The 13,582-nt window shown below is 46.3% G+C and overlaps 1 protein-coding gene across 1 annotated transcript in view; it reads right to left on the minus strand.

The window, feature by feature from the left end:
• MYOM2 (myomesin 2) overlaps nucleotides 1–13,582 on the minus strand; it is a 77,089-nt gene that overhangs the window by 3,707 nt on the left and 59,800 nt on the right. Inside the window, exons 28-33 of the mRNA XM_007470028.1 lie at nucleotides 10,823–10,936; nucleotides 10,546–10,633; nucleotides 9,766–9,804; nucleotides 5,166–5,271; nucleotides 549–712; nucleotides 263–299 (exon numbers count right to left, since the gene is read on the minus strand). Coding sequence (XP_007470090.1) covers nucleotides 263–299; nucleotides 549–712; nucleotides 5,166–5,271; nucleotides 9,766–9,804; nucleotides 10,546–10,633; nucleotides 10,823–10,936 — 548 coding nt within the window. The remainder of the gene's footprint in view (nucleotides 1–262; nucleotides 300–548; nucleotides 713–5,165; nucleotides 5,272–9,765; nucleotides 9,805–10,545; nucleotides 10,634–10,822; nucleotides 10,937–13,582) is intronic.

Consider the following 13,582-nt stretch of genomic DNA (forward strand, 5'->3'; position numbering starts at 1 on the left):
TACCGCAAAAAAAAAAAAAAAAAAAAATTAACTCAGGGTTATTATAACTCTAAAATTAATTGATAGATGCATTTATAGTTTAGAAGAATGCCTTCTTCTAAACACGGAATGGCTTAAATTGTTATTTTTAATCCCAGTTCCTAGGAAGATCACATTCCTTGGGGCAGCTAGGCGTCCACAGATGTTCCCACACTCAGCCAAAATGACACCACGTCATCTGGACCCCAGACGGAAACATAATAGCCAAGCATGCAAATCTTACTTGAGCTGCTGGAATTCAGCAAATGCTTCATCAAAAGCTGCAAGGAAATATTTGTACATTAGTAACCGTTTGAATGTGCTCGGCTTTTATTCATTCCCTTAGCTGCTCTGCTTGTGACTTTACTTAATGAAAACTGATCGGTTTGCTTAATGAAACAGCCAAATGAATAAAGTAATGTTCTCTGAATGAAAATGGTAAAATCAGATGGTTTCCCTCTCAGCATCCTTGATCACTAAGGTAATCCCTAAGTACAAAATTATTAGGTGCTAAAGAATAATGATCTTACCTTGACCGGACAGGTCAAGTGACCGTTGATGGTTATTTTTGCCGTCAAAAATCTCGAAGGTGTATTTCCCTTTATCCTTCTCGGTGGGCTCGCAGATCCTCAGCCAGGCCATCTCCTCACTCCCACCAACCCTCATGTGCTCACTCGATGCAATCTTAGCATCCCTTTGAAAAAGTCACAGGGACATACTCAATTTAGAATCTCATATTATATGTAAGATACCTGTGGGGCAATATTACACATCTTTCAGGGGAAGCCTCCTCTAACTTGCTGGAGCTGGTGTCCTCATAGATTTTTCTGGATATTATACATTTACTAACTACATCAGCAGCTCAGCTCTGAAAACCTTCTGAAAGTAAATCTGATACTTAGTTTTTAAAGATACCTTGTGGTTTAACATATGCTTATTGGTAATAGGTAATAGACTCAAATACTCTAGACTGTATGGCATTTTTCTGCTCAAAAAGTTAAAAATAGAGTCACCATGTGATCCAGTGGATGCACACCCGAAAGAATTGATGGCAGGGGCTCGAACAAATATTCGTACACTCATGTTCATAACAGCATGACTCACAGTAGCCAAAAGGTAGAAACAACCCAAGTGTCCATCGACAGATGATGGATAAACCAACTGTGGTCCATCCATATAATAGAATATTATTCAGCCTTAAAAAGGGAGGACATTCTGACACCTGCTACAACATGGATGGGCCTGGAGGACATTATGCTGAGTGAAAGAATCCAGTCACAAAAGGAGAATGACCGCGGCATCAGCTCAGCCAGGACGAGGGGTGAATGCTGCACTAGAGGGGGAGTCCATCAAAGGCCAAACCACACGCAACCCGCTGGGCGCCTTTCTCAGAGCCCTAACCCCACCTGGGCTCTAGCGCAGGAGCCCACGGCCCCCTGAGCCAGCATGTGCACAGCCTGGCGCGTGACCCTGAGCTCAGCTCCAGAAAGGAGCCACCCGCCTTCCATCCTAAGCCCTGACCTGAGTTCTGACCCCGCCTCTGTCACAGCCCCGACGCCTTGCTGGACTGGGCACAAGTGCTGTTCCCAGACACCATGTGAAGCCACCCACCAGCAGAGGGCCGGCAGCAGACACCCCACCACCACCTGGCTCCCCCTCCCAGCTCAGAGCCCCCAGCCTGGCTCCACCCCTGGGGTGAATTCCAGAACCCTCCCTGATCAGCAGTCCCACCCTCACCCTACACCCGCTCGCTAAGGCTGGCTTCGGCTGAATTAGCCAACTTATAAGAAGGCAAACAAGTCCTAGTAGCAAATCACAGCTGCTGGCTGCATTGAATTTGTTATCACTGTTACCCCCTAGACAGTGACTTTGGCTCGAAGGACTATTTGTTTGTTATTGTTTGGGGACTTAAATGGGCCAAGTCGGATAAAACCTCTTCCTTGGTCTTATTATTGGATCACAAAACATGCCCAAATCCCTTCACTCCTAACTAAATTTAAAACATCTTACGTTAAGGTAAGAAAGAGGAGGATGGAAGAAAGCCTAGGTGTGTCTGCTTGTCTGTGCGAAAGAAACCCAGGAGATGGGTCCCTGCGGGGTGTGGGGAGGAGCTGGAGGAGGGGTGGGTGGGGAGGGGCGGTGGGCGCACCTGCGCGGCAGCCCCGCATCTCCCCTCCCGCAGGGAGGTCCAGGCTTCACTGAGATTTCAGGGGCCTCTGCATGCGAAATTTCCCGGGTTGAATTAAAATCCAAAGTGTTTTCTTCTATAAAGAGGCCACGTGGCGTCTTCAGTGGCTGCGATGCTTCTAAGTCTTCAGTGGTCCATACTTAGCAATTGGAGGTCTAGCCCTTTCTCGATGACAGAGTAATTTCACCTTTGAGCAAGAGAACAAAATCCTTTTGCGAAGGGACATGTCTGCTGATTTCCCCTTCGTATGCTTCTAACTCGTTTGAGACAGGTTTCAGCCCTTCTTCTAAGTGGCCCTCGATGTCTTACTCAGCATTTTGTCAAAGAACAATCGGCCTTGCTGACGCCCACATTTCCCCAAATCCTCACCGTTCTCTACTGATTTCTTGCCACCCACTGGCACAGAATGTTCAGGTCCACAGCTCGAGTCTCCCTTGGGCGTCCGTGACTCTGTTAGGTGGGCCATTTAGCATCCAGCAGCACACTGTATTTCTTTCTTTTTTAAAAAATAAATAAATTTATTTATTTATTTATTTATGGCTGTGTTGGGTCCTCGTTGCTGCACACGGGCTTTCTCTAGTTGCGGCGAGCGGGGTCTACTCTTCGTTGCGGTGCACAGGCTTCTCTTTGCGGTGGCTTCTCTTGCTGTGGAGCACGGGTTCTAGGCACATGAGCTTCAGTAGTTGTGGTGCGCGGGCTCAGTAGTTGTGGCTCGCTGGCTCTAGAGCGCAGGCTCAGTAGTTGTGGCGCACGGGCTCAGCTGCTCCACGGCATGTGGGAACTTCCCGGACCAAGGCTTGAACCCGTGAACCCTGCACTGGCAGGTGGATTCTTAACCGCTGCACCACCAGGGAAGTCCCGCAGATTGTATTTCAACAAATGTTTTATATTATTCTCTATTTTTCCAAGTATTGCCTAACAAGAACTTACTTAATAGTCAAATAGTGAAAAATAACTAAGGTTATATTTCAGTGATAGAATATAACTATAAAATAAAGTTTAACATAGCATTGAATACTATGTAATAGTCAAGTAGTAAAAAATAACTAAAGGTTATGTTTTAGTTATTAAAGAACTGAAGAAATACTTGTGTTGATTCTGCTTGGAGAAGAGAAGGCATGGCAACAACCACGCTCAGGAGTCCGTGGATATCTGCAACACGACCGCGAGCTCTGTTGGTCTCTAGGGATGGTTTCTTCTGATACAACTTTTTTGATGAGGCAGACGTGTGATCTGAGCCCTTATCTCTCAGTCCGTCTGTCCGCCTGCAATCAGTCCCCTCCTTTCGGCTGGATGGCCCTCAGCACCGTAGTGGCCAGAATCAGACCAACTAGCGTTCGATCCCTGCTCTTTCACAACTTACTAGTTGTGTGACTTTGAACGAATGATTTATCTTCCTCTTGCAAAACCTCAGTTTTCACATCTATAAGATGTGAGTATTAATACCAAGCTCATAGGGCTTTTGTGAGGGTTAAATGAAATCATGTGCATGAAGTGTATAACACACAGTAACACAACATACATGTACCCGCGTGCCCGGGCACGTGTTCACGTGGGATGTGGCATGTATTTAAACTCACTCCCGGCACCCAGCACAGAGCGAGCCGTGCCCTGGGAGGCAAAGCTGGAGAAGCAGCAGCCTCCTGCAGGGGACAGCCGCGTTTACCAGGGAAGATAAGACCCTTATCACAGCTGCACACAACTTACTGAAAGATGATAGGCTGTAAATAACAAAGGAGCCCGGAGAAGAAAGTGATTCATTCTCCTTTTCCAGAAGAAGGTCTGATTCAGCTAGAAATAGACATTTACTCATTGGTTTTAAAAGATATATCCTTACCAACAATTACATCACAAAACTACACCAGAGTTTCAATCTTCAAAGCTCCTGTTGTTGGAATCCTCTAGAAAAAGCCACTTCCCCACAAACCCCTTAGTATGGGATCTGCAGTGACTGCACGCGATACAGATTTCCAAACTAACTACCAAAAACAGAGATGCAGGATTCCAAACACAGATGCACTAAGACGTCAGTACATCTTCTTAGTTTATGCTTCTGATCATAACTAAGATCTAAGACAAAAGCACAGCATGTCAAAGTGTAAACAGGAAAAAGATATCCCAAGACATTTATCCATTCAGCACTTCGGTTTACTCACGAATAGATTCACCTCAATAATGCTTTTACAGGTAAAGTAGTCATAAGCATGAAGTTTGCCTTTTGAAATGTTAATTAGGGAAAATAACATCTAAAGGCACGACATGGACGCTCTGAGGTCCCAGTCCGTGGAGGAGCAGACGACTTTGGTACATGGACATCACTGAAAACTTGGCCTGCAAGTGTTGCCCATGTCCTCAGGTTAGAGACAGACACCACGGTCCCCACTCCATCCGCCTCCTTTGACGGAGTGCGTTAGAGATAACCATGGGGGCATCGTCGGAAGGGCAGACCCCAGGGGGCTGGGGGCAGGCACTCGTCCACATGCTGTGACCGTAATGAGAGTCTCCAGTGTTTTAGTAGCGAACATGCCCACCTGGACAGGCAACCAGCAGCAGACATGAAATACAGAGAAAACCTGCTGTTTGTACAGGGTTTCATCCCTCTCACTTTCTTCTTTTACGTACAATTAAGTTTGTTTTGGTGCTTTTCTCTTTAATCAATCTAGTGAGAAACCAACAGACTGGAAATCTGGAGCACCTTTTCCAAATATTATTTTTCCATTAGCTCTGCTGGATTCCAGACAAAATGTGTGTCACCAGTAATTATCTTTCTCCTTCTCCACCCCCCACCCCCTGCCCCCTCAGTTTCTGTGATGGTCCTGCCCCGAGCCCAAGGCTGTCATCATTTCTCAAAACTACAAAGTCTTGAGCAGACTTGGCTATGAACGCGTGTCCCTGCCATGAGCCCTGGGCACCACCCCATGGATGGCATGGCCACAGTCCACGGCACATGGACACTTACTTGTGGTACCAGTTCACCTTCATTTCTTCGGTGAAATATTTCATGAAACACTGAAGTCTTATTTCTTCTGGGGTGCAGCGTATCTTCAGCGGAGAAGCAGAGGCCCCTGCAGAAAATAAAACATACTCAGATCTGAGGAAAGCAGTCTGTGCTGTGTAAGAATGGACAAGCCTTGTGGCCAGGTTACATCCTGCTGTAAATGCATCCTCATGCATATATTCTAACATCTGGTCAGCCACAAATCCTTACAATTTGCCCAGGCCATGTTCATTCATTAAATAAGCTTTTGCCACACCAAAATTATCTGAAAATCTCTTTGACAATAGCATCAAGGAACTCAAATGGCCCCAAGAAAATATTCCCTAAGGGCACTTCTCACATCCCTGACCACTTCCATCCAGTCATTACCACAGGAATCAACTTATAAATCAGACCACACACAAGCGTCCCATATAGATGGGATTCCAAACTGACTGGGTCTGCCCTGTCTGCAAGACTGCACCCACCTCCTTGCATCTCCCCCCTCCTTCTTCCTGGCATTTGCTAAAATAACCTTTCCCCTGAAGGGAATGGAGCCTCCAGGCACTCAATCCCCTATAGAACTTTCTGGAAAATCCATGTAAATGATGTAAGGACGGGAATCCCCTCATGGAGCTCCGTGGCTGGAGCCCGTCTAGCTGAATGCCCCACCTCCGTGTCCTCTGGCGTCCTCTTTCTCTCTACTCCTGCCCAAAGAGAAAGGCAGAAAATGATTTTTCCAAACCCCTTCCTCTGCTTTGCTTCTCCCTACATGGGGGAGGGCAGTGGGCTGACCAGATGCAGAGGGTAACAAGCTGCACATCCTTGAGCACAAAAATACGGAAATGTTGCAGTCTTAAAGAGGCCAAATAGCTTAAAGTCGAGGGTCATTTTTCAGACTACACTCGCAGTCGATAAATGATCACGAGCCCACAAGGTTTGCCAATCAAGCAGGGAGGAGGGAAAGGTACCATCCATGAACCGGACAGACAGAAGGAGAGCAGTTCTCAGCTCAAATGCAGGGATGGTGCCTGGCACTTTCCCTAAACACTGAGAATCAAGCCCTGCACACAGAATTAAACTCTACCCCACAGAACCAGATGGGTTTCATTTCAGCTAGAAAATCAACAGATAATTTAACTTCGCCCACCACAGGGAGGAAAGGATGGCAGGATGCATGTTCCAAGTAATCAGATTACAAGAGCCTGATTTCCAAGAATGATGCTGACCAGGGCAACATGACCTAGGAACTTGTATCCCTATTTTCTGATTTTATATCCACTGCATCCTTACTGAGCCTTGATTTTGAAGGTTTAAGGGGCATTTATATCTTATTAGACAAAATTTAACCAGATAGGTATTTAATCTACACAGTCGCCACACCAAAAGTAAGTTCTGCCATTGGTGTTTCTGTTTCACAACTGATTCTTAAAGTTATTTGATTAGACATTTCAGAATTCTATAAATATTAAAAATCAAGGTATACAGTTTAAGCTTGGCCCCCTTTAGGCAAAATACGCCTTAGACATTTTTGTAAAATTGAAGGATCGCCAACGTTAAAGAGCTGGGTGGGTAACGTCTTAGAATACACATCTCGTGATGAGGGGGGGAGTCCCGAAGTGCCGTCAAAGGAAGGCTGGACTCCTAATCTAGGGACACGAGAATACTCTGCTAGTGGTTAACTGAGTGACCCAGGACAAATCACACAACTTCTCGGTGACCAGAGTCCTCATCTAGATAATGTGGGTCTCTTCCAAGGTTCTGCAAAAATACAAAGAGTCCCTCAGCACGTCCTGTCAGATACAGTTAATGGAGATGCCAGAAACCTAACCAAGGAGTTTGAGTCTCCAATTGTGCTTTCTGCATCTCAAAAGTCAGCATGGAAATGAAGAGAAATGTCAAAGGCATATACACACATACACAGAAGCATGTGCACGTTCACACATACACACAAAGCATCATCCACGCAGAGAACTGTAACTTTGGCACCGATTTTTATAACGGGTTTGTTTGCAGCCAGAGAATTATAGAATTTTACATCTGGATGAGAACTTGGATGTCGCCTTGTCCAAATTCCTTATTATAAGGATGAAGAGGTTGAGGAACCCTAACTCTCTCTATAACAGCAGGTTTGCTTCGCAGCCAAGCACAGCCTTTAACCTTCGGGACACGAAGAACAAACAGTTCTGTTCTGTGGGCTGCTAGCTGACCCGGCAGGAAAGCCTCCTACACTCTGCCACCCACAAGCCGCTGCAGGATCCTCTCTGTGGGATCAGGGTCGGGAAGGAGGAGGCCCGGGAGGCTGACGTGAGGATCCCATATTTATCCAAAGCCTCTAGTTGGCCCTGAAGTTCAAACAAAATTTTGGGGGGGGGCTCCCCAAGAAGAGCCACTGATTGCTTCCCAACATGCAAACCCCAGAGGCTGTTTGGTCTTAGAAGCTCCGGGAACACTGTCTCCCCACACCCCGCCCCCCAAGCTGTGAAGGGAAATTTGGTTTAAAAGCCAAGAAAACGAATAGGGAAACGTTTCTGTGCTCCAGGAAACAGGAAATCACTGTTTTGACAGCTTTCTACTTGAAAATTCAGAAGTACTCCTTACATCAACCCAGTATTACGCCTGATGGTGCTCCGTGGAACTATAGAATTTGACCCGGGTGGAGCCGCACCCTCGTTCAACAGGCAGAGGCCACCAGGCACCCAACACGCATGGCGAGACCGTGACTCGCGTCACAGCGTCCATGTGACTGTCAGCAGAGCACGGAGGACGCGTACCCATCTTCACTCCGGCTGTTTCAGGAGTGGCGCGCTCAGCGCTGTCTGCTATCGGTTAGACCAACTCGGGGCTGCATTAGGTCTAAAAAGCCACAGATTGCAGGTGGCAAGAGCCCACTTGGAACCCGAGCAGGAATCATGGGGTCTTCCAGGATTAAGACTATTCCTGGGGGGCGGGGGGGCAGGTGGAGAAGTGAGGGTGTGTGTACGTGTGAGCGTGTCTGCGTTTGTGCCGGGGCGTCAGCACCCCCAAGGGCTCTCAGAAGACACAGAAGAGGCAGAGGCACAGCTTCCCTGAGGTCAGAGGTCAGAGGACGGAGGATGGAGGTGACCGAGGTCCCTGATGGATGCAGCAAAGGGACGTGGGAACCGCAGATATCACACCCGGACCGACACCCCAGGCGGCCACGACACCTCAGGGCTGCGGGGAAAGCCCACTGCAGCCTGAGCGGGATGGCCGAGAAGACGGGGAAGCTCTGGGATAATGGGCCGCGCGAGTGGGCTGCAGAGAAGCCCCCGCTTCCTACTAACACATCCACCTCGTAGATCAAGTAACGCTTGCTCTGCTCCTTTCCGGCTGCAACAGCACCGAACATGCAGCGTCCAGTAGACCCAGGGCCTTGCTCCTCGGGAGGACAGAGGCTGAAACGTGATGCTGTGTGTCCCGTGCCTTCTCTCTGCCCACCACACTAACTCTCAGTAAGACACACGTGGTCCTTCCAGGCTCGGGCATCTGGGACCCACGATCACGAGAATACAATAGGAAACTACCTTCTGTGTTGCTCTGTCCCCTTCACTGGTACCTTCACTTTTCAAGACACCACGACCATTCGCATCACCAATGTTACAGGTCACATGATGCTTTAATGCAAGGTCATCCCATGGAGCATAAGCGTGAAGCCGCCTTTCAAGTGGCTCAATGTACCTTCACAAAGTGGCGTGTACACCATGGAGTGGCATTTGGCCCATTAATAATCATCATCAGTAAAACTCATTCAAAATGTGGTCACCTTGTGACAAGCAAAAGCAAAGAGAAACAGTCTACCTTACGGGGATGTTTTGAGAGAGTGATGAAAAAATAAACGTCAGAAGTTTTCCAGAAGAATGACCAAAAAACCTTACCGGGCAGCAGTTGAGCTCAGACCTGGGAGAGATGTGAGCTTCTGGTCCTGACTCTGGCTGCCAGAGCCCCATGGTTAAGCCACCTAACTGCTCTGGGCCTTAGGTGCCTGATCTGATGATACCAATTAGGTCATCTCTAGAAAGCCCACAGCAGTAAAATTTTATAATCAGCAGAAAGCCCTCTACAAATATAAGCTATTATTATCAAATTAATAACCAATATCTTTGTTCTCACAGTTTCTATGGAAGGGTAAATAGAGAGGAAGAATTTATTTGCAAAGCTAAAAAGTGGTTTAGTATGTATTAAACCAGACACAAAACCAGAGGCTTCAAAATTCATTATTGCTATTCAGCATTTGTAATGCAGACGCTGAGAGCAATTATGGACAAAGCATCGTCGGAGTTGACCTAAGGCAAATTACAAGAAGTGGCTAATTAGGGAGTCCAAACTGAGATTGTTTTGTCTCTCTTATTATTTTTTTTTTAAGAAAAACATATTCTGCATATAATGCCGAAAACCCCTTTGAAAAGCATCACCGAGGCGGTCAGATAACTGTTCTGCCGTTGAATCTGGGGCCTGTCCACAGGAGATGCACTGTGGTTCCATTAGCTGTGGAAAATGCCCTTCTCGGGAAATAGCAATTTTAGCACCAAAATGACTTGAAAGTTAGAAGGCATTTACTTACCACAGACTCTACTCATGGCCAAAATCATATCCTCGTACACTGAAAGGAAGAAGGGAACGTACCATTACGATGTCTAATTTTATCGGCAGCATTTTCATGTTTAATTAAATTGATACAGGAAATCAGGATGTTCATTTGAAAAATGAAACATTAAAATGGCAATAGTTGGGCTTCCCTGGTGGCGCAGTGCTTGAGAGTCCGCCTGCCGATGCAGGGGACGCGGGTTGGTGCCCCGGTCTGGGAGGATCCCACGTGCCGCGGAGCGGCTGGGCTCGTGAGCCATGGCCGCTGAGCCTGCGCGTCCGGAGCCTGTGCTCCGCGGCGGGAGAGGCCACAACAGGGAGGGGGCCACGGACCGCAAAAAAAAAAAAAAAAAAAAAAAAAAATGGCAATAGTTATCCATAAAAGGCTCATGTGTGGCGATAAATCCTTCTAATCTATTCACTTTTTAAACAAGGAACATTTTGCTCGACATAAATCTGACCATACATTTAATTGAACCTCTTCATCACTGTTTCGATCACTTTAATACATCTGTCACAGGATAGAACTTGGCTCCTGAAGGTGAACTAAGACAGCATTTCATTGAAGCCCAGAGTAATATCATACCTTGTTCTAAAACACTCAAACAGCTCTGAATGCAACTCAAGTACAAATCTATTTTCTCTTCCTGTGTCCCCACTAAAGAAACAATATGTACTAAGGATACAGACGCTGTGCCTTTACCACACAGTTCGTCTGGTGAAGCGGATTTCCTTTTAGTAGAAGGTTTTATTCTACCTTTGCCAGCTATCTCAAGGACAGACGCATCTTGACCTCTCTCGTCTTTCAAGGTTGCCTTATATTCACCATGGTCCTTCTTTGACAACTGCAAATAAAACACATCCCATATGTACATAAAACTGACGCCATGATACAAAATGTAATACAGGCTAATACATTCTCTTTGCAAACCACGGAAATTCAGGAGGCAAACTGGGAGATAATGCAGAATTCGCGGGCTGTTTGAGAGAACTTTCTTATCTTGCTTCTATCTCTTTTCTTTAACACAATGTACCTTTGGTAGGAGCAGCTCACAGACCCCCTTCTCCAGATCAGGCAACTTTTCCGGTTCATACAGAGCATCATCCTTTAGCCATTTGAAAACGGTTTCCTTCTTGGTGTTTGCAACCTACGAGACAGGAATCTTAAGTTGAGTATGTGAATCGCTGTGGCTCATGAGAAAAAAGTCTACTCTCATTTGAAATCACAGACCTAAAAAAAAATCAGTTTTTATTATAGACGGTCTCAGCCAGAAGCACATGGGAAAGCTGTCGGTTCTAATAACAGCAAATACATTTCTAAATTTCAGCTTCTAAAATAATTAAGCCCTGACAGTTCCATTCGGAAGAACAAATGATTCCTCTTCGTGCTAACCCATGAAATTAGACGGTGCAAGGTTTTTTGGCTCATGTGAGATGTCAATAATAAAGACAAGAAGTAAGCAGTGTATTTTAAATTTATAAATAATATAAAATATCATTATTGGTCTATAAAACTGTTAGGTGACTGCTTTTTTGGCAACGTGACATTGCGGACACACAGACGCAGGGGAAAGAAACTTTAACATAAAACGAGCCCACTGGGCACGAGGACTTTCCTGCTACTAAAATTCCTCGAAATTCAATCTCTGCCATAAGCTTGAACTCGAAACTCAGCTTTGCAGAATCCCAAAGATGAGTAAGCATCTCAAGTCACATGCCTCTTACTCTCATTTTCCAAGATATTTACACTGTCGGTCCTTGGGTGCTAAATAAAAACCTTTCCAATGACCTTCAGCCTCTGTTCTCTAAAGCCTATATCCTCAGTTACTTTATTTGTCCTGTAGCTCGGGGTGTGGGTGGGGGGGAGGGGGGTGTCTTCTGTCCCCAAATAACTCATTTGTCGCTTCTCTGAACTCTCTGCAATGTCTCTACCACTTTTTCTTTTTCTTTTCTTCCCCCCTTCCTTCCTTCCTCCCTCCCTCCCTCCCTCCCTCTCTCTCTTTCTTTTTGGCTGCGTTGGGTCTTCGTTGCTGCGCGTGGGCTTTCTCTAGTTGCGGCGAGCGGGGGCTACTCTTGGTCACAGTGCGCGGGCTTCTCATTGTGGTGCCTTCTCTTGTTGCAGAGCACAGGCTCTAGGCACGCGGGCTCAGTAGTTGTGGTTCATGGGCTCAGTAGTTGTGGTGCACGGGCTCAGCAGTTGTGGCACGCAGGCTTCAGTAGTTGTGGCGCACAGGCTTAGTTGCTCCGCGGCATGTAGGATCTTCCCAGACCAGGGCTCAAGCCTGTGTCCCCTGCGTTGGCAGGCAGATTCCTAATCGCTGCGCCACCAGGGAAGTCCTCTACCACTTTTTCAATACACGCACCTCACGTGCACATAAGTATCTAGGCAGAGGTCACAACAGGATCACTCCTGAGACACGGGGCCCTGCCCGACTCTCACAGTGTCTGAGTGCGCCCTCCCCAAAGCTTTACTGGAGGTGTGTGAGAAATCTCTCTCCCAGATTTCCTTCCGTTCATTACTGAGGTTTCTCTTACCTTAAACTTTTCTTTTAAAAGATGGTTTTCTGTAAAGTTATAATATGAACACGTCCTCACATTGATTTTCTCCATGTGTTTTGTTATGTAAGTAAATAGAACAATAACCACCTGCCAAAGTATTATTAGGCAAAAACCTATGTGGAAGAAGGGTTCACAGAATCACAGGAGTGATGGGACAAAAGTATGCAGGCCAGGTGGGTTAAATTGCAAAAGACTCACCTCTCAAGCAATAGTTATTCAGTTTCTCCAATATCTGTGTTTAAAGACTTATGACTCACTTTGATCAGGGAACTTAAAATATTATCAGATATTCACAGGAGGGCCTACACCACGTCAGAGCACATGGGGAGCCTATCTGTCCCACTGCCATTGTGAGCACGTACTCAGGACACCCTTGTCAGAAAAAAGAGCCAACTGACTACAACATAGCCGCTGCCTTAATTGATATTTACCACCGTGTATGTTTAAGGTGTACAATGTACACAACTTGATACAAGTATATATTGCAAAAATGGTTCCCACAATGAGGTTAGTTAACACATCCTTCACCTCACATGGTTACCACTGCGTGTATGTGTGAGCAGTGAGAACATGCAAGGTCACTCTCTCAGCAACTTTCAAGTATATAATACAGTGTTATTAGCGACAGTCACCACGCTGGGCATTAGACCCCAGAACTTACTCATTTCATAATTGGCAGTTTGTACCCTTTGACCAACATCTTCCCCACCCCTTAGCAACCACCACTTGTCTCTTTGTTTCTATGAGTTTGGCTTTTTTTAGATTCCACATATAAGTGAAATCATGTCGTGTCTGTCTTTCTCTGTCTGACTTACTTCACTGAGCTTATTTCCCTCAAGATCCATCCATATTGTTACAAATGGCAGAATGTCCATCTTTTTTATGACTGAATAATATTCCTGTGTGTGTGTGTGTGTGTGTGTGTGTGTGTGTGTGTGTGTGTGTGTGTGACATCTTCTTTAGCCATGCATTCATCAGCAGACCCTTCATGGTGTCCATGTCTTGGCCATTGTGAGCAATACTGCTACAAACACGTGGTGCAGGTGTCTCTCCACAACAGTGACATCACTCCCTTGAGATGGACTCCCAGAGGCGGGATCGCTGGATCGTATGGTAGCTCTATTTTTTTTTTTTTTTTTGCGGTACGTGGGCCTCTCACTGTTGTGGTCTCTCCCGTTGTGGAGCACAGGCTCCGGACGCGCAGGCTCAGCGGCCACGGCTCACGGGCCCAGCCG

Source organism: Lipotes vexillifer, unplaced genomic scaffold (genome assembly GCF_000442215.2).
Source record: "Lipotes vexillifer unplaced genomic scaffold, Lipotes_vexillifer_v1.1 scaffold1980, whole genome shotgun sequence".
In the NCBI taxonomy this organism is placed as follows: Eukaryota; Metazoa; Chordata; class Mammalia; order Artiodactyla; family Lipotidae; genus Lipotes; species Lipotes vexillifer.